Consider the following 20720-nt stretch of genomic DNA (forward strand, 5'->3'; position numbering starts at 1 on the left):
ATTCAGACAAAACTGATTGTTTACTTGGGGCAAAGTATATGCATTGGATAATCCAAGAATACAACAGCCAGGGAAATAAAACCCAGATGCAACAGAGGCCCAATTACATCACATAATTTATTCTTTTTTATAGCATGGTGTGTTACTGACTGGAGCCAAACAATAGAATGGCTAAAGCCCTTTAATTCATTCTTAACTCCTCAGCTCATAAAGTTTCTTAGCAATTCTTTTCAAAGAAAGAAAAGTGTCTTAGCAATTATAGCCCAAGAGGCCATTATAACTCCAACAAACAATCTTAAATATGAGGAAACATTCAAAAGTCAATAGACTAAAAGGTAATATAATTGGTTCCCTTCGTAACATAATCTCTATTTTATGTGAGAAGCTGAGGACCAAGGCTTAAATGGGGAACCTGACCACATGAGAAGTTAACAAATAATAACCTTCTTAATTTCCAGGAGAAGCTCTTTTGCCATCTGGTTTGCCCATTGCTAGCTCCTCAATAACCAAACCATTTGAAAAAAGTTTCTCAATTGAGATTACTTGGCTTCGCTTTGTCTCTCCTCTACCTCCTGAATTTCCTCAGCTGCAACAGTTTGATCCACATTAGTTTTCCCTTCAGTCTCCAGAGTTGTCTCCTTCTCCTTCTGTTTTTTCTCATCCAAGGAATTTTGCTCAGTGCCAGGGACCCTGTGCACGAGTACAGAAAAACACCCAAGTAACTAACATGTAAACTGTATGAACTTCAACAGTCCAAGCAATCAAAAATCAAAAACAAGTTTTCAATTTTTTTTTTTTTTTTTAATTTTTCATGTGAAAAATTACGGGTCCACTCTCAACCCATTTCATAGGATTGACCCAATCAATTTGCAACCCCTTTTTGACCCGACTGATTTGCCACATCTACCCTAGTCAGCTAGTATGTGACCAAGAGATCAGATTAATTACTCTGTTGCAGTTCCACTGGTATCGTCAGGACTATCTTCTCTCGTACGTGGAATAACGAATTTGTCAATAATCTTGACAGTCTTTAACGGTTCCTCATCCGACGCAGCAGCCTTCCATTGGCTGGGATTCTCTCTAAGGTGGCTCAACTCATCCGAATTCGGCCCCTTCCATTCAGGATCCAGCTCCCATTCCTTTGGTACCTATATGTCAACATGGGTAATTAGCAACTACAAAGATAAGAATTTAATACTAGTTCAAGCCATCAAGTCTTGCAACTCAAGTGACATTAATTAATGTTTTCGACAAATACGTCCAAGGTTCAAGTCTTCCACAATTATCAAATTAAAAAAATAATAATAAAATAAAAAAAAATAACAAGAAGAAATAGTTCAAGCCTCCTCAGAAATGCCCATATTATAGTTTTAAGCAATTAAACCATCCTAGAATTACCATCACAAAATGAACCACTAATATTGATTTCTTACCTTATCAACTGCAAGGGTATAAACTTCAAGATCACCCTCATGGTTGATGTGAAATTGTGTGAATGCCTTGTAATCAGCTATCCTAAGTGAGGAGAAGGCTTCATCATAGTGTAAGTTGAACCAGTTGATGCAGATGTGCAAGTAGTTTCCAAATACTAAGGCAACTGCAGGGGTTGACAATACCCAAAAATAAAGGAAGGTGGAAGCATAATAAATGGCGGAACCCCTTCGAGAGAGAGACTCCATCCCATTCTTGCAAATATTGCTCCGTGCCACCGCCATGAGCTGATAGTACATTTCATATGAAATTTATGAAAATAGATAAGTAAAGAAGCATGTTTGTGGAGCCAAAGGGAATCCAGTTCTCACCTCTGGTACATCAAATCCAGACATTAGATACTTGATACATGCTGGATAAAGCCCAAAAGTCCACTGTTTTAGTCTATTTTGAATGCCAATCAGAACTGGAAGGTGTTTATGCAACATAGATTGGTGCCACCGATATAAAGAATGATAGTCTGAACAATAAAAGAGTGTGCTTTAATTTTTTGGGAGGCTAAAAACATTTTTTATATATATATATTGAGATCCTCAACATGATACATACTATCTTAGATATCACATTATTAATCCATGAACATACAAACTAGAAAGCAATTTAACCTTTTTATTTGAGTGATGATAAGGATGTAACAAATTTTATTACTTAAGTCTCATAAATTAATGTATCACAAATGAGCAAAAAGTAATTCATATATTTATTTAGGAAAAATATTAAAAAATTTACAAATTTACTACAAAACATCTACAAATTAATGTGGTAATGAATGCGATTGTTGGATTTTAAACACATAATAAATATACTTGTCAAGCAATTTTTTGGGATTTTTTTTTTTTTTTGTTGGATAATTCAATAGTTACAAGTACAACAATGTTGGGAGGAATTCAAACATTGATTCTCCAAGTAAGAGAGAGTAGAATTTCTAATCATTGAGCTACAAAACCTTTTATATTTTTATTTTTTATAATTAGTGACATATTAGTTTGTAAAAATTATATAGTAAAACAGTAGTGTTATGTTCACTATATTTTTACAAAAAATTTACTATAAATATTAAGTGGCAAATTGTTATCGGTTGGTAAAATAGTAATGTTAGTGGTGAGCGTGAGCATAGATTATAACGAATAACAACTTGACACTTAAGGTTATTTGTTGTAAAAATATTATGGACGTAATATTACTCATTGAGCTAGTGACAAGTTGAATGGCAAGTACGTAGGTGCACTGAACTGTGAATCCATTGGCATTCTGCCATCATACTCTATTGCTTATATATGCTGTTCATCGAAGAGTTGCTTACATCTCTTTTATATGTTATGAAGTATGTGAATGAAAAACAGAAAGGGAAAACATTCATGGGATGTCACGCATAACCGAAAGGGAAAACTGACCTGTAGTAGCTACTAGATTAAACCTGACAAACGTCTCAATGCCCACTTCCAACACCAACATAAGAATTAGAGCTACGGCCAGATGTGCAAAAACATGAAGAATTCCAATCATTATCCTTTTCTTCAATGACAGTTTGGAAGGTGCAAATGCAACCGCCAGAATTAGAAATAGCAAAGTAGCTATTAGAGACACATAAGAGTAGTCCACCACGTACATAAAAGCATTCCAAACTGTGCCGAAGAAAGCCCTTAAGAAACCGGAAATTGAATCTACTTCAAAAATGTGGTCAAGCTCACACTAGAAAGGAACATGAAAAGAGAGAAAAAATCAAATTGATAGGCCTGTTTAACATATTTCAATTCAAGACAGGAAGAAAGAAGAAAGACATCATAATTGTCACAATAACTACTATAAATTGGAAAAATCACTAGAAGAACACAAATTCACCTGTGGGAACAGAGAATAGACCAACATAAAGTATATGATGCCACCAACAATATCAAATCGCCAATTTTCCTTTCGGAAATTCCAGATATTTCTTAATGCAAGCTGCAAATTAAAAGCAAATAAGATGTATTATTTAAACAGGAAGCAGAAGAAAATGATACAATATGTGAAGTTGGTAAATAATAGGAAATGAAACAACAGAGTCACAATTAATTACCCTTCTTGATGTCTTGAAAGAAGGATAATCGGCTTTGCACTCATAGAAAACTCCACGAGATTTGTTAAAATCACGAAACACATGGGTGGGATGTGTAAATGCTCCGCCACAACCATTTACTAGCAGATGTTGCGGATAAACTGAATTTGACTCTCTCGATGTATCAATTGAGTGGTGCATATAGTGATGTATGTCACCAGCAATTCGAAGTTTACACCTTTCTTTTAAAATGTCATAGATAAGATCTAAGACATTTTTTTCTTTTGATTGGTAGTCTGAGCCATTATTTCTAGAATCACCATTCTCATACCAATCAACAAGCCAATCCGGTTGGTGTGTCATGATGATCACAGAGTCTTTCTTTTCAACCTTACACAATCAGACAAGGAAAGTAGAGTCAAATAACAGAAAGTTTTAGGGAAAACAAACAAGCAACAAGTTTCTGTATTACAATTTAGGTTGTGATATCATGATAATTATCTATTATTCCAAAATTTTACATTGTTAATAAATAATAAATCCAATCATTTAATATAATTGTTCCAGTTACTCAGAAAATGTAGCATGTAAAAGAAATGAGCCACTAAAACAAGACAAACAACTGTAGTATAATACATGGCAGTTTTTTTTTTTTTTTCCTTTCTTTCTATACTTATCAAAAGGAGAATTTGCCAAACAATACATGCTACATATGACTATACGGATAAAGTTTGACTACAAAATCAATAATAAGAATATGACATGTACAATTACACATGACTCACCAATTATATACAATTATTTAAGTACAGATTAGTATTCTTCTCAAAAAAGGAAAAAAATTGTTGATTAGTAAGTCATTTGCAATGCACTTTACAAGGACACACTTCATGCTATAAATGAATGAGTGAATCATGTGATCCGTTTGTTTTGAAGAGAAATGACTATTTTTTTTAAAAATATGTTAGGGTTAAGTTTTGTTAGTGTTGACAAATCCAAGTCAAAACACATTTTTCATTCATATATTTGAGTACTCAAATACATGAAAAACTTATAACTAATTATTAGTTTTTAGTGTTTAGATAAATATTGAAGAATCACATTGAAGAACACTTCACCCAGGAATCAGTTATGGCCGCTGTGGGGCCCAAAATCTGCGGTCCCAACTCAACTTGTATTAAGGGCCCGAAGCCCAGGCCGAGGAGCCCCACTACCAAGGGCGTATGATGAAAGTCCCTTAAAGGCCCAAGGAGGTGGCCAAGAACGATCTCACGCTCAACACCTTAGAAAACGCCTGAAGTAAAGGACAAACTCAGTACAAGAGCATTACAAGGGAGAAAGCTGTCCACACCATAATGTGGAGCCCAGCACCTGGCAAGCCCATACTCATACTATGCTATCCAGCTTTTCCCAACCACTCTGATGTATGGATTGATAAGACAAGTAACTATCCCAAATAAGGAAAAACTGACACGTAGGTGAAGAACGGGAAGGAAATACTAGTGTAAAAGGGAAAGAGAGCTGAGACAAAAAGAAAAAGGAAAAAAGGAGAATGGTGAGAATGAGATGCTCCTTGGACTAAGTCCGAGGAGTCAAACCTTTCAAACCACATCCGTGTAAGGCTTAGTTATACAGGCCAAACCCACCTTCGTATGGGCTTCCATGTAAATCATGACCAAACCACCGTCCAACAACCAAGGTCCAGCCTTTCTATCCCACTCTCTATGAATTATATTGTTCGGGCCTTTTATATACGAGACCAACGTTATTCTTGGGTCGTTAAAAATCGTGCCCCTACAATTGGCGCCGTCTGTGGGAAGGTTTGCACGTTGGCGCAGGTGGCGGTGAAGTCAAGTCTCTATCAAGCAGAGGTTCGCGAAGTTCCCTCCATCTCCCACGACATGCAGTTGTTGCTATGACATAAACTTCCGCTAGGGGCTACGCCTTGCAGTGCCAATGGCATGGGCAGCTCTAGGAGCTTCCAACCTCAAGCTAACTCTTCCCACCTTGGTCTAGGGGCTAACCTTCAAAAAACAAATAAATAAATACAGAGAAAAATTACTCAGAAGAAAAACTACAAGTTTTGGACAGAACCAAGGCCTTGCATGATCCTCGGACTCAAGCTTATGGGGAAATCAGGTACTCAAAAGAAAAACTATAAGTCTTGGACAGAACCAAGGCCTTGCATGGTCCACGGACTCAAGCCTATAGGGAAACCAAGTACTCAAAAGAAAAACTACAAGTTTTGGACAGAACCAAGGCCTTGCATGGTCCTCGGACTCAAGCCTATGGGGAAACCAAGTACTCAAAAGAAAAACTACAAGTTTTGAACAAAACCAAGGCCTTGCATGGTCCTCGGACTCAAGCCTATGGGGAAACCAAGTACTCAGAAGAAAAACTACAAGTTTTGGACAGAACCAAGGTCTTGCATGGTCCTCGGACTCAAGCCTATGGGGAAACCAACAGAACCAAGACCTTGCATGGTCCTCGGACTCAAGCCTATGGGGAAACCAAGTACTCAGAAGAAAAACTACAAGTTTTGGACAGAACCAAGGCCTTGCATGGTCCTCGGACTCAAGCCTATAGGAAAACCAAGTACTCAGAAGAAAAACTACAAGTTTTGGACAGAACTAAGGCCTTGCATGGTCCTCGGACTCAAGCCTATGGGGAAACCAAGTACTCAAAAGAAAAACTACAAGTTTTGGACAAAACCAAGGTCTTGCATGGTCCTCGGACTCAAGCCTATGGGGAAACCAAGTACTCAGAAGAAAAATTACAAGTTTTGGACAGAACCAAGGCCTTGCATGGTCCTCGGACTCAAGCCTATGGGGAAACCAAGTACTCAAAAGAAAAATTACAAGTTTTGGACAGAACCAAGGCCTTGCATGGTCCTCGGACTCAAGCCTATGGGGAAACCAAGTACTCAAAAGAAAAACTACAAGTTTTGGACAGAACCAAGACCTTGCATGGTCCTCAGACTCAAGCCTATGGGGAAACCAAGTACTCAAAAGAAAATCCAAGTACTCAAGCCTATGGGGAAACCAACTACTCAACAGAAAAACTGCAAGCTATGGACATGACCTGGACGTTATATGGCCCTTAGAATCTACCCCGAAGAAGAGCTCCCCATTGATAGTTAGGCCAATCCCTAAACCGAATGAATTCCTCAGTCTGCCCTCGGATCCCCAATACCAAGAGGATTGATGCAATATAGGGCCACATGTTGTCAAAAGCACAGTCAAAGCCCCTCGCTGCTCGGTTACCCCATCAGACGAATTATTTAAAGTTTATCGTCCTCGAACGGTCACCTCGCATGCATTACGAAGCGCTCAGTTATTATCACGGTTAGTTTTATGAGTTTAATCTATTGGGAATTATCATTATTACGCTTGGTAAGGTCGGTAAATTAGAATTAGTAAAGTTCTGTTTCAAGGTTTCCTGCTCTAAGTATCATTAAAGGGAAACACACATTTAGCACACCCATGCACAAAATAATTGTTACGGAAAGGGAAAATATTTAAAAAAGAAATAAATTCCTCTTTTATTAAGACAAAGAAACAGTACAGCGTACATTGAAAGAGCTTAAATAAGCTCATACTGAAACTAACTACACAAGCGAAAAGAAAAGATACAAGGGCATGAAGAAAAAGCCGAAGAAAAGATATAGAGAAGAGACGTGCTGCCACTCCAAAATTTTGTTTAAGGAAGTCATTCCTCAATACTTTTACATGCCTATAACTCAGGCAGCAAAAGAGCCCAACTCCGGGCTAGCGCTGCTGAAGAAAAGGTGCAGGGAACCCATCTTGCAGCCAGCACCGTTGAAGAAAAGGTGCCGGGAGCCGGAAGTTGATGAGCCTCCACGTAATTACGCCTGCGATAAAGCAGACGGCGCTGATGGAGAAAAACCTTGCTTCTGACGCACCAAGAATTTGGTGCGACCAGTACCTGCTTCGGATTTTGACTGAAAGAGAGAGAAATACCATCTCCCCCTTGTCAAAACGGAGGACTGTCTTGAATCTGTGCCTCCCTTGTCCGGACCACACCACCTTGAGTATCGAAAGGATTCGATGCCTCTGAGGCGGGTGAAGACCTTTCATCCCCACCCACGCCTCAAACATATCACTCTGAGGCAGAATGGCACTGGAGATGGAGATCGTGGGTATGGCGGAAGGATTATGATTCTGAAGGAAGCAAAAGAGTTTATATGTAAGGGGAGTGACCCCCTATCCTATTTATACAGAGAGCAAACCGGTGGCATTTAATCCATGCAAGTTTCCAAGGAATGCTACGGACAAGGCAGACTTGGCTCAATTTCCAACCTCATCCGCAGCCGTAGGATCTGAAGATCCTCGTGAAGGTGCGCCTCGAATACTGGAGCATCAAAGGGCTCCGTGTGAGTGAATAAAGGAATACCTCTTAATTTGGCACGTCTCACATGTAAATGGGACAACACAAATATTGGAAGAAGTACAGAATTTGAGTGAGCCATGATGTGGGCCCTATCTCATCAAAACCCTCCTCCCCAACAACAAGTGCGGGCAGTAAGATTTTGAGGGGCTATTATGGGGTCCAAAATCTGCGGTCCCAGCCCAACTTGTATTAAGGGCCCGAAGCCCAGGCCAAGGAGCCCCATTACCAAGGGCGTATGATGAAAGCCCCTTAAAGGCCCAAGGAGGTGGCCGAGAACGATCTCACGCTCAACACCTTACAAAACGCCTGAAGTAAAGGACAAACTCAGTACAAGAGCATTACAAGGGAGAAAGCTGTCCACACCATAATGTGAAGCCCAGCACCTGGCAAGCCCATACTCATACCATACTATCCAGCTTTTCCCAACCACTCTGATGTATGGATTGATAAGACAAGTAACTACCCCAAACAAGGAAAAACTGACACGTAGGTGAAGAACGGGAAGGAAATACTAGTGTAAAAGGGAAAGAGAGCTGAGACAAAAAGAAAAAGGAAAAAAGGAGAATGGTGAGAATGAGACGCTCCTCGGACTTAGTCCGAGGAGTCAAACCTTTCAAACCACATCTGTGTAAAGCTTAGCTATACAGGCCAAACTCACCTTCGTATGGGCTTCCATATAAATCATGACCAAACCACCGTCCAACGACCAAGGTCCAGCCTTTCTATCCCACTCTCTATGAATTATATTGTTCGGGCCTTTTATATACGAGACCAACGTTATTCTTGGGTCGTTAAAAATCGTGCCCCTACAGCCGCCTTATGCCCCTTGGGTATTACACCAACAAATATTAATGATATTTTCTTTTTTGGTTCTATTTGTGCGGTCAACAATCTGTCTATGAAAAGAGGGAGAGGGCAGTGATAAATGTTACCATGAGAGAGCTTTTGTTTTTGTTTTTGCTTGTATGGAGTTTATTTGTGATGATTTATTCAGTTACATTGTAGAAAACGCTAAAAATAACTTGTTTTGTTGTTGGATATAAAAATATTCTTCTTCTTTTTCTAAGTATATCCAACATTGAAAAATATATATAAAAAAAAAAGGTAAAATATTATTTTGGTTCCTAAACTTCATCAAACATTTAATTTTCATTCCAAAACTTTAAAAAGTTTATTTTTGGTCCCTAAACAATTGATAGGTTCTTTTCTTTTTTTGCCCTTAAACTATTGAAAATGTTTTACTTTCTATCCTTAAATTTTACCTTCCTAAACTATTGAATTTTTTTTTTCATCCCTATTTTGTCTCTAATTTTTTTTTTTTTTTAACTCTTTACAAAGTGTGAGGATGAAAAAAGAACTTTTAGTAAAATTTAGGGACCAAAATAGTATTTTACCAAAAAATTTTAAAAAAAATCCACTAAAACAAAAATAATTGAACTTAATGCTTTCATAAACATATTGAAAGTAAAAAAAAAAATGAAAATACAAATATGGGAAAGATACCTTTTCCTCAGCTAGTTTGGAGAAAAAATCTAATTGGTAGTTATCGATAGCACTATGGAGTGCAAGATCAAGACCGAATATCCACCATCCCATAGGAAGTTTCAGGGCAAAATAACTTGTCTTCTGAGGCAAGAACCACCCTCCCAACCAATCCCCATGACATATATTTTTTGTAAAGGTATCAAGTCCATCAAACCAATCTGTCAAGCCAAAACAAAATATTACCACAATGACAATCTAAGTGAAAACAAACTTTAAAGGGTTTTTAAAGGAGTATGAAGAATGGTCTTCCAAGAAAACAAGTGACACATTAATTACAAATGTAGGAAATACTAAAAATTATTTTACTACATTATTCTTAAAAACTGATGTATATATTATAAATTACAAAGAAGTGAGAATTTTGTTAATGAAGCATAAATTAGGGTACATTTAATATTTTATTAATTGATGTATTTATACAATGTTAAAAAAAAAAATTCAAACTATGTGCAAAGATCAAGAAAAACACAAATAACTACAATATGCATGCAAATCAATAAATTATATACAAGTATATTTTTTGGATTAAAAAAGACTTTTCTTTTCATTTAAAAATGCAATGAAGCTCTTAACTTTATAATTATTATTTCTTAACCTATTCTCTTAGGCTTCATTTGGGAGTTCATAGGGGAATGGAATGAAATGGAACGGAATGATAATCAGGGAATGGAATGGAATGTATTTAAGTAAGAGAAAGGAATGGAAAAGAATGGAATGAAATTTAGTAACATTGATTGGATGTTTTAGAATAAAGGAATGGAAATGAATGAAAATGAATGGAATGTAAGTAATCTTATTTGGGAGTAACATGGAGGGAATGAAATGGAATCATTTTATGAGAATATTACTATTAGACCCCATATTTTAAAATAAAGGGTTGAATATATAGGGGTATTTTTGAAATTTTAGTAAAAATTCATTAAATCTAATTTCATTCCCTCTCATTCCTCCCAATTTGGGAGGGAATGAAAATTTGAGATTTTAAGAGAATAGAGAGAAATGAATATTCCCTTCTACCCATTCTATTCCCTCCCACTTAAACACCTAAATAAGATAATGGACTTTCCATTCCCTCCATTAAAAATTCCAAACAAGGGAAGGGAAGAATACTTTAAAATTATTCTTTTCATTTATTTTCATTCCATTCCATTCCATTCCATTCCCTCCTCTCAAACGAGGCCTTAGAGAGAAATCATTAACATGATAAAAAAAAAACAATTCATACATTTATTTATGGAAACATGTTTAATTTACTTCAAAATATTTATATATTAATGTGACAATAAATGTAATTTTTTTTAGATAATATAGATAGAAGACACAGGGGATAGGGAAGTAGGGAGTGTAAAGACAAGACTTATAACATTAGCACTTAACAATAAATGTAATTGGTTCTACATTTTAACAATATATTAAATAAATATTTGAATTACTTTCATCAATTTGAAAAACTTGTATAAAATCTCTAGCACCAATATTTATTTATTGAAAAATACTAAAAGTACTACAAATTTTACTATAAAATGCCTACAAATTGACGTGACAATGAATGTAACTAATGCTGTTTCAATAACATAATAACAAATATTGAATTACCTTTTGATGACTAGTAGCACATCAATTTGAAAGCATTTTAAAAAATAATATTAGATCTAACTTTTTTCCTTTAGAGCATTCGCATTAGTTCATCCAAAAAATTTCGTCTATTTTAGTATAAGAATCTACTTTTTCTATTTTACATGCATACTGTTTAAAAGACCCCACATTAGATTATCTATTTTATACTACATTTAATTAAAATATTAATTTTTCTTATTTTTGAATTGTTTCTCTTCCATCTACTCTCTTCCTTCATCCTCGAGATACATAAAAAAAGAATAAATAACTAAATGCAAAATAAATAATATCATTGTAGTAGCAAAATTTTAAATTTATACAATTATACATGAGCTGATGTGGATCATTAATTTTTAAGTAAAACTATATAAATTCTACACATTTTTCTATTATACACGAACTGATGTAAATGCTCTTATACACACTCACTACTCAACATATTACCTCATCTTTTTAAGTAGGTGATAACCTATATTTATAACATCTATCTCACATGTGGTTGGTCCCACACTTGTGAGGTCCACCCTATGTGAGAGGGTTGTCCCAACTATATACACAAATAAAATTTGCTTTTTATGGGTCAAAACAATCCAATTAAGAAGAGTTTTAACACCCCATTTTTTTTAAAGTAAAATATTTTTCATAAATTTTTTTCTCATTTTCAAGTATGTATTTCCATGTAAAATATAGTCAAACTTGTAAAATGTTTTACTTTTAAAAACTTGGTAAAAAATTTTACAAAAACACACAATGACTCCCCTTCCCCTCATTTGGTGGCTAGGTCGCCGGTTCGGTAGCCGAAGACCCCATTCCAGCTAACCAGTCACCAAAACCACCATTCCAACTGCCGATATCAGTGGTCTAATCACCGAACCTTCAGCACCAATGGCTTCAGTGGTTGAGCCACTGGTTTTTGTGCTTAGGTTGAAAATTTTTACATTTAAAAAATATTATGTTTGAAAATATTTTGCTTCAAAACAAAGAGAGCATAAATGTAAAAACTAAGACCAACCATGGTTTCCAGGGATAGCAAAACATCGAGGCACTGCATAGTCTGCATGCGTGTCGACAGGAGAAGGTGGTTGTTGAAGAGCATACTTGAAAGGACGAAACATGCGCCTTTCATATGTTAACTTTGATGGATTAGGATACCTACAATAAAAGCAAAGTTTTCAAAATTTAAACAACATATTGTCAAACATAATATATAAACATTTTTCTCTTGCATTTTTTTAAGAAACTTGGATACATTTTTCTCATGCATGCAAGGGCGGAGCCATGTTCACAGTAAAATGAGTAAAATAAAAATAAAAATTGTAGCAGGTAAAACCGTACGAGTTAAGACTTAAGACTCCAATGCATATTTTGAAAAGTTGACCCCCTCCAGGGCAATTGATTGGCCCCCTACCTATTCATGTTCTTTTCAATTTGCTTAATTACTTGAAACTTTTTTAGCCTTTTTGGATCTAGTCCCCCTAAATGTTAGCCACAAGCCTACCATTTAATTAACTTCTATTGCTAGCTTCCTTTAAAAAAAAAAAAAAAAACTGAAAAATTTTATTCATAAACAAAGGCCAAACTGTTACTGCTAGCTTCTTTTTTACCTTTTCAATTTGCATTTTTCATATTCTGCTTGCTAGCCACCCAATTCAATGTCCAATCAGGTATTCTCACGGTCTCACAATAAATTCAATTAAATTTGTCTACTCTATAGTCTCTCATCCTATGCTCTAAGGGTACGTTTGGTACACTGAATGAGAATTACAACAGAAATTGTACTCTTTATTACTAGGCATAAACTGTGTTATAATGTAATAACTAAACCTATTCATTAGTTTGGTTGTGAGTTATAACATTAGAATGAAACCTAACATTTATTTTAGGAAATTTCTTACTCATACAATTATATTTCCTTGAAAATTGTTATTTTTAAGTTTAAGAGATATATGTATTATTTTTTATGATGTTTTATTTTTATAATTGTTAGATGTATATGGAAATTTTATTTACTTAGAAATATATTAAATTTTGAAATTATTGCACTTACTAAGGAATAACTAATACAACATTTTAAAGATGAATAGTTATTCCTCATTTTGAAGAATAGCTATTCATTAGGAATAATTATTCCTTGTAATAAAAATATAACCAAACTAAAGAATAACTAAACCATAGGAATAACTATTACATTATAATGTTTATTACAGTCTACCAAACATGCCCTAATTAAGTCTCTCACATACTACATTCTCATTCAGAGATCTTACTTTTCTTCAAATTTTATTTAGGATAAATTACAAATTATACCCCTAAAATATGGGGTGATTGGATTTTATACCCTGAAATTTCAGAATTTGAATTTTACAACCTGAAATTTGGGGATATTTGGATTTTACACCCTGACATTTCAAAGTTTGGATTTTACCCCTTATATTTTAGAAGTTTTTGAATTTTACTCCCTAAAGTATTGGGGTGTTTGAATTTTATATGCTAAAGTTTCAGAATTTGAGTGTAAAATCCAAGTTCTGAAATGTTAGAGTGTAAAATTCAAGCACCCCAAACTTTAGGAGGTAAAATCTAAATTCTAAAATTTTAGAGTGTAAAATCTAATCACCTCAAAACTTTAGGGATGTAATTTGCAATTTACCCTTTTATTTATTTATCTTATGGTTTATGATTTTTTTTCCCTTTAATTTAATAAACCAATTGGTAGACTTTATTCATTATTTTTATCTAAAATTTCATATTAGCTTCTAGTCAAAGTCTTCTTTAAAAATTATAAATAAATAAATAAATAAATAAACCTACTTCTTGTCAAAGAACTAAAATACAAGTTGGATTGGGTATATATGACAAATGCAACTAGTACAAGATTACAAGATAAAGTTTCGTAGTCCAATTTATGGTAACACAAATCTTATTTGAAAAATCTCATACACATGCCAAAGCTAACAAATTTGTTTTGTGTTTGACATTTGGAGACACAAATCTTGAAATTGATGTTTGAAAATTCATTAATGTAGTGATGAGTGTGTTAGGCATTCATACATAGATATTATGAATCAATATGATCATTTAGTTTTGGCCCTCTAAACAAAACTTTCTGACTCCGCACCTACATGCATGTATATACATAGAGTAGTAATGCTATAAAAGGAGAATTTTATAGCAAATGCTGTACCACTGAACAAAAAACTAGGACAAATAGAAGCCCGAATAAAACCTTAACAAATAATGGCACCATTTTTAGTGCCTTAGGAATGTTGTTTGACAATACCTATCAAAAAACACCCTTAACAACCTGTCCCACGTACACAATTGGATGCAAGGAAAATGCTCTAAGGTTTCAACTAAAATCATGCACAAGCAATGCATGAAAGATCCAAAAACCAAGTTGAAGAGTGTGGTAGAGGCAGTCGCTCTTACCAATAAGGAGATTTGAGAAGTTAATCAATGCCCAATTGGTGGAAACTTATTTTAGAGCATCAGTAGACAAAGGTTTATCACCTGGCTTGACCATCAAGAAAAGGCCAACTACTAAAAGACAATTTCGACCTAGTAAACAATAATTTTTTTTTTTTTTTTGAGATAGCTTTAACTTATGGTATTTATTCCTAATAATTGCCTTTATTATCAAACTCAGATACCAACTGATTTTTTAGTATCGGTGGGGATCAAGTTACAAATTTCTTATTGGCCAACAAAAAATTTTACTAGTTGAACTAACTGAAACCCACAACTTGATGACAGTAAGATGTAGAATTCTAAATAAGAATTTTTATTATGAATAAAATTGTCAATTTTCACTCACTCCCAATGAGTAGTCAGTCTTAAAGTAAGATCGAAACCTTTATATATATATATAAATGAAAGTAAGCTCGAAACCGGTTAAAATGTATTAAATTATCATATTATAATCATAAAAAGGTATTGTCAACTTACGCAAGATCCCCCCCAATGAGGAGTAAGTCTCCGCGTTTTAAGGTATCCGATTCGATTTTAATTTTGCGTTGAGCAAGTGGCCGTGCAACAGTATAAGTTGAGTTCCCACCGTCACCAGTATCTGCCATGAAGTCGAACCATAGTTCTTCTTTTGTACTAAAATCATCATGTAAATAGTCCCTTTGTGTCTCCCCTTCCGAATTTTGCTTCCTTACTGTCTGATGAGTGATGAGTAATAAGTGAAGATGGAAGAAAGGGTAAGTTATAAAAGAAATCATTAGATCCATATTCCTTTTTTTTCCCTACAAAATAAAAAAAGAAGCCTATTTGCACGTGTAAGAATATCAAAGTGAAGATTTTAAATGATATGGTATCACATATATCTTAGATTTGTAAATAAATTTCTTCATGAAATAGCCCCTCCTATACAAATAGCATTTTTGGTTCTTAAACTTGTCCAATTTTTTAGTTTGGTTCTTGGAGTTTCAAAATGGCAATCCAATCCTTAAAATTTATAAAATGATCGAATTTGTTATGCACACTAACCGGACATATAATAATATGTCATGTGATTAGGCACATTTATAATTTTTTAGAAAGTCGATGTAACTTAAATATTACCTGTTAACAGTACATGTGGATTAAAAATAAGGGATTATCAAGAACTTTGTAACTCAATTGATTAGTAACTCCTACTGTTCTTAAGTGAAACATTTAAGGTTCAAATCCATTCTTTCCCAATTATTGAATTATTTAAAAATAAAAATAAAAAATAAAAAAACTAAATGGCCACCAGGATCGTTCACTACTGTATTGTCACATGCAACAAAAGTGAAGTATTCAAAGAAATAACGTTGTTTACTTTCTAAACTTGAATTTACTAAAAAACTCTACATTCCATTTACGTCCCCCAACGGCCATCATCGGTACTAATCGGTACTATTAGTACCACCATTGTCTATTTCTACATTTGAGTTTTGTCAATTTTAGCATAAAAGCTTTTAGTGTGATCAAACACACAAAATTTCTAAAGTCTCAATCAAACAATAGAAAATAAATCATTTACCTCAAACAAACGGAGGTTAAAGTTAGTTATACACTTATACCTGATACATACGCAGGTCAAAGCGACTTAGGAAGACTTTTGCTGATATTATGAGGTCAAAAACAGTCTTGTATAGATCAGCTGAAGTACTGCACCACGTAGCCACAACCAAAGAAAAAACTTAAGGGGGTGTTTGTAAGATCAGAAAACTTAAAATTAAATAATAATGATAATAAATAAATAAATAAGGAGATTACAGAAATATACCCTGAATACCAGGGAACCATATCTAGAAAATCAGGCTTCGTTTGCCTCTTATTCTTCTTGTATTCTTCTCCTGACCTGACCATAAGAACGCAAGAAGCACTCAGTGCAGCTCATCTCTTGGCAAGGCATCCTTTACATCCTAATTAATGTCAACTATAAAAATAAATTAAAAAAAAAAAATGCTTTGCACGTTCTAAAATCAAGCATGGTACATTGGCACTCACTCTGATGACCCCTCTGCTACATAATTGGCAATGTACAGGCCTATAAACGTGACCCAACACGAGTAGATGAGAGAGATTTCGTCTGATGGTCTCGTAGGTGATGACTTACTGCTAGTGCTAGCTAACTGAGAAAAGAAAAAAAAAATAAGGAACATGTATAGGAAAAAGAAGATGACATGGCAATGCATGTGAGCTAAATTTTCATACAAATATATTAATCTTTTATTTTCTCATAAAAAAACATAAATTTCTTATTTTGGTTTATTGTCATTCTTTATTGTAATAGGTGGGATAAAAAACAGAATACGAAAAAGTATGACCTAAGGATTTGTGTTCGTGTATATTGGCAGTTAACACGTGGGGAGATTCTAAATGAGAAATATAAAATAAATAAATAAACATATAATGACACTATTTAACCCAAAAACTTAAGCCTATAAATTTAGGCCTAACAATTTAATATTTACTTTAGAGATGAAGGGCCCAGATATAGGTATTGGGCCATAGGCCATGCCCAAGGACATCAGATAGCCCAAGGATAGGTAAATACTAATAAAGGTATACAAGTTAATGGGTCATGGAGGAAGTCTGGTTATAAGGAGCTGGAAACGTTGACCAAGGAGAATTACCTCCTCGACTAAACAGAGTAGAAGTCAAAAGTCCAACCCTTTGTCAAGAACAAGGCAACAAACAATCGTGCTGGTAAGGATAAACATCAGAAAGAGATAAGACAAAAGAGAGTTGGGAAATATCTGAGAAGAAAGCTGTTACCACTCCATTGAATGCTCTGCATCTAACCCCCTCGCCGAATTAATGTGGAGGTGAAACCTAAATAGTAATCTTCAACCTTACAGCTACCCCCAAAGACTTTAGAAATGTGCTGATGGGACAATTATCAAAGCCAACAATCTGATCTACACGTGGAGGGCTGAGATGAAAGAAGGAAGGAGAATACAAAGGAGAAAAACCCCATTACAAAGGGATCATCAGAAAATCAAAGGAAAATAACTGTATACTCAAGAACTGTAATTTTGTATAAGTTTGAAAGAAATATATAAGAACAAACCATCCTCAGACTTATCCGAGGAGAACTTTTCATACTCAAAACTGTTTGTTTTATTCTTTCTAACAACAACTAACCTATTGTGACTACCATCCACTTAACTCATTGAAAGTTCATCTTCAAGCCCACTCTCTAACAAATTCATTGTTTTGAACTCTTTGAGCCATTGACCATCCATTTGGGCTTTGGGAGCAAATCGTGCCCTTACATTTACAATTCACTTTTTTTATTATTATTCAGTTTAGGATTTTATTCACACATGTATACTCAATAATATAGAAAAAAAAAAAATCAAATACATTCCTAATGGTGATAGATGGAAAACAAAATGGAATATGGTGATTACAACCATACCTTGTGATAATAACAACATTTATCCAGCATTAAAAAACTGATAATAATTCTCTAAAAACAAATAAACCAAATAATAATGGTAAGTAGTGTTATTAATTTCGTACCGAACCACTGGTTAAACCAAAATAACCGTGTTCCATGACATTAGATGGAATGATATGCGGTTTTGTACCATTTAAGTAGTCTACCGTATCAACCCACGGAAAACCATAAAAACCAAGTTATAAATTGTTTAAACTGTGGTTAATTAAAAGACCTCAACCTGGAATAGAAAATCAATTTGATGACAAAAGCTAGCTATCACAATTTTGATACAAATAATGTCACTTTTTGACCTTTTTGGCTGTTTTTGGTCTATTACTCAAACCTAACAATTAGCTTAGCCTTTAACACGTGTAGAAGTGAATTATCACTGCATTTCCTACTAAACGATGATATATTTTTTTTTATCTGTTTTGGTATGTTCTTGGATTTAACAATGAAACTAAAATTTTTATTAGTTAATTTTACTTTATTTTAGTTAATTTTTATAATTATATATACTTAATTAATTATTAATAAACTTACGGTCCAACCATTAAACTCTTGGTTGAACCAGTGAACCAATCTTTCAACTGGATCATTCCTTAAAGACGGTTTTGATAACTATGATAGCAACCCGCTTACTCCACAGGAGTAAGCTAAAAGATAAGCACACTTCGTAAAAAATAAAGACAGAATCATTTTCATAGATATTGCCTAGTTCTCAGTTAGTGGCAATATCTATGAAAATGAATCTCTAATCATGTGTTTGTATAATTGCAAAACTGCTCTAAGGACATGCCTAAAGTATCAGTGTACTATCTCAACTAATCTATAAAATCTCACACCAACAACTCAAAACCTCACATCATGCCCAATAGTGTGTAAAAAAATTAACACTTATTCTTTAATGGACATATGAATGGTCTCTTGAAGTAGATTATTCTCGCTCAAAATTTTACATAGCGCATAAAAAGCAATAGGTCTCATCCTTATATCATGGAGACAACGCATATCACCTCTACAAAGAATATCATTCATATATGTCTCTCTTTCATACTCTCAATTGACATGAGGTTCTTTAGGCATAACTCTCCTAGATCTTAGTCCTTTCAAAAGAACAACACCCAAAGCAATAACAGATGTAGCTGCCCCCATTATGGCAGCAGGAAGTGATGGGTTATCCATCCATATTTCCAAAAAAAAATGATAAGTATGAATTAAATGTGTACTTAAAGAAAGCATTCACAGTGATAAAAAATAAAAGCAAGCTCAAAATTCTACAGTAGTCCAAACAAGAATCCATCAAACTGAGAAGAATAAAATCAAGTATACTGAAACACCCACGAACAAGAACCAGCCATGCAAATCTTAGGAGACTAAATTGTGAATAGAGTAGGTAGAACAACAAATTGTATCATGGAAAACAGAATGCACAAAAAAATTCTCTATAAATTTTTATTACAAATAATAACCCGTAAACCAATCCTAAATTCGGTGTGCAGAAAAAACGTACCTTGATGTACCAAGTAAATAACAATAATCACTAGATCAAAGCAAAAGTTAGCCCATAAGCATGTAAGTTGGTACATAAATTCAAACTCAAAATCCGGCACAATCTTCAATAGCAAACTTTCTTCATAATGTTAAAAAAATATCCATTGAGTCTATTAATTAGAATTATGGATGTCTGAGCATGCCCACATGCTTGACTATCAAAATCATCAGATACAAACATCAAAAACCATATAAAACACCTAAACTATAGTCTATTTGTTCTCATACAAATTTTCAACTCAAACTACCCCCCGCCCACAACAAATGCCAAAGGTTATAAAATTTAATATTAAAAAACGTCGAACATGTGAATATTGTAATTGAAATCAAGAAACTTATAAAAACATGAAATTACTATATATATATATAAATATATATATATCGTTAGCGACACAGAAAGCAAACTATAAAATTGGGGTTTTTTTAGAGAATAATGAAATATTACCAGTGCAAGGAAGAGTTGTTGACCGTGAGAGATAGATAGAGAGAGATCTGTGAAAAGAGAAGAGACAGTGAGAATATGAGAGGAGAGAAAAAGCAAAGAAAAGGGAGAAAACTGAGAGCTTACCATGAGACAGTGAGATAAAGTAGACGTCAAAATAAGTTGTTTCCAGTGGCTACAGAGGGTAAAGAAAAAGATAATATTTATATGAGATGTAATGCGTGAGAGAGAGACATTGTTTTCCAAAAAAAAAAAAAAAATTGGAAAACATCCAATAGAAAATAAGTCTTATTTTTCTTTGGGTTTTCTATTGATTAAAGATAGTTTTCCGTTGACTTTTTTTTTTTTTTTTTGTGCTACGAAACACTGAAAAATGTGAAAAACTATCTATATAGATAGTTTTCTAGCAAAACTGAGAACCAGAAGAATGATACACAAGTGCCACAAAAAGCCTGGATACAAACTTGCAGAGGTAAATTCCCAAAAATTACTGATTACAAGGATCTTTCTCTATGTCACTCTTTATATATCCATAGATATCAGATCATGATTCTTTCCATTACACTTGTTGGAAGCGATAAAAAGTTATAATTTAATTTATTCTTTTACAAAGTAGAAAATACAACTACAAAATTTACCATATAAAAGTTACAAACTAATGTGATAGTGAAAGTGATTAGTAAACTTCAACCATCTAATAAATA

General features: G+C 34.2%; 1 protein-coding gene across 1 annotated transcript; it reads right to left on the reverse strand.

The window, feature by feature from the left end:
• Nucleotides 1–143: 143 nt before the first annotated feature.
• LOC115974221 lies at nt 144–20187 on the reverse strand. Its single transcript, XM_031094465.1, has 15 exons — nt 20143–20187; nt 20020–20066; nt 16580–16704; nt 16356–16430; nt 16150–16237; nt 15044–15261; nt 12114–12253; nt 9443–9642; nt 3551–3919; nt 3334–3435; nt 2886–3183; nt 1803–1951; nt 1434–1718; nt 949–1148; nt 144–690 (listed from the first exon to the last, which is right to left on the reverse strand). Exons 4-15 carry the CDS (start codon nt 16373–16375, stop codon nt 540–542), a joined length of 2220 nt encoding a protein of 739 aa, XP_030950325.1. The 5' UTR covers nt 16376–16430; nt 16580–16704; nt 20020–20066; nt 20143–20187; the 3' UTR covers nt 144–539.
• Between the last annotated feature and the right edge of the window lie 533 nt (nt 20188–20720).

Source organism: Quercus lobata, chromosome 2, assembly GCF_001633185.2.
Source record: "Quercus lobata isolate SW786 chromosome 2, ValleyOak3.0 Primary Assembly, whole genome shotgun sequence".
NCBI classification, from domain to species: Eukaryota; Viridiplantae; Streptophyta; class Magnoliopsida; order Fagales; family Fagaceae; genus Quercus; species Quercus lobata.

What these genes read in the sequence shown, in the direction of transcription:
- LOC115974221 (XM_031094465.1), bottom strand. Translation starts at nt 16,375, where the DNA reads ATGGTTCCCTGGTATTCAGG. An exon ending in TGCTATCCCTGGAAACCATG is followed by an intron (nt 9,643 to 12,113) that starts GTTGGTCTTAGT and finishes TTGGCTTGACAG; the next exon opens with ATTGGTTTGATGGACTTGAT. An exon ending in TCTATTCTCTGTTCCCACAG is followed by an intron (nt 3,184 to 3,333) that starts GTGAATTTGTGT and finishes GTTCCTTTCTAG; the next exon opens with TGTGAGCTTGACCACATTTT.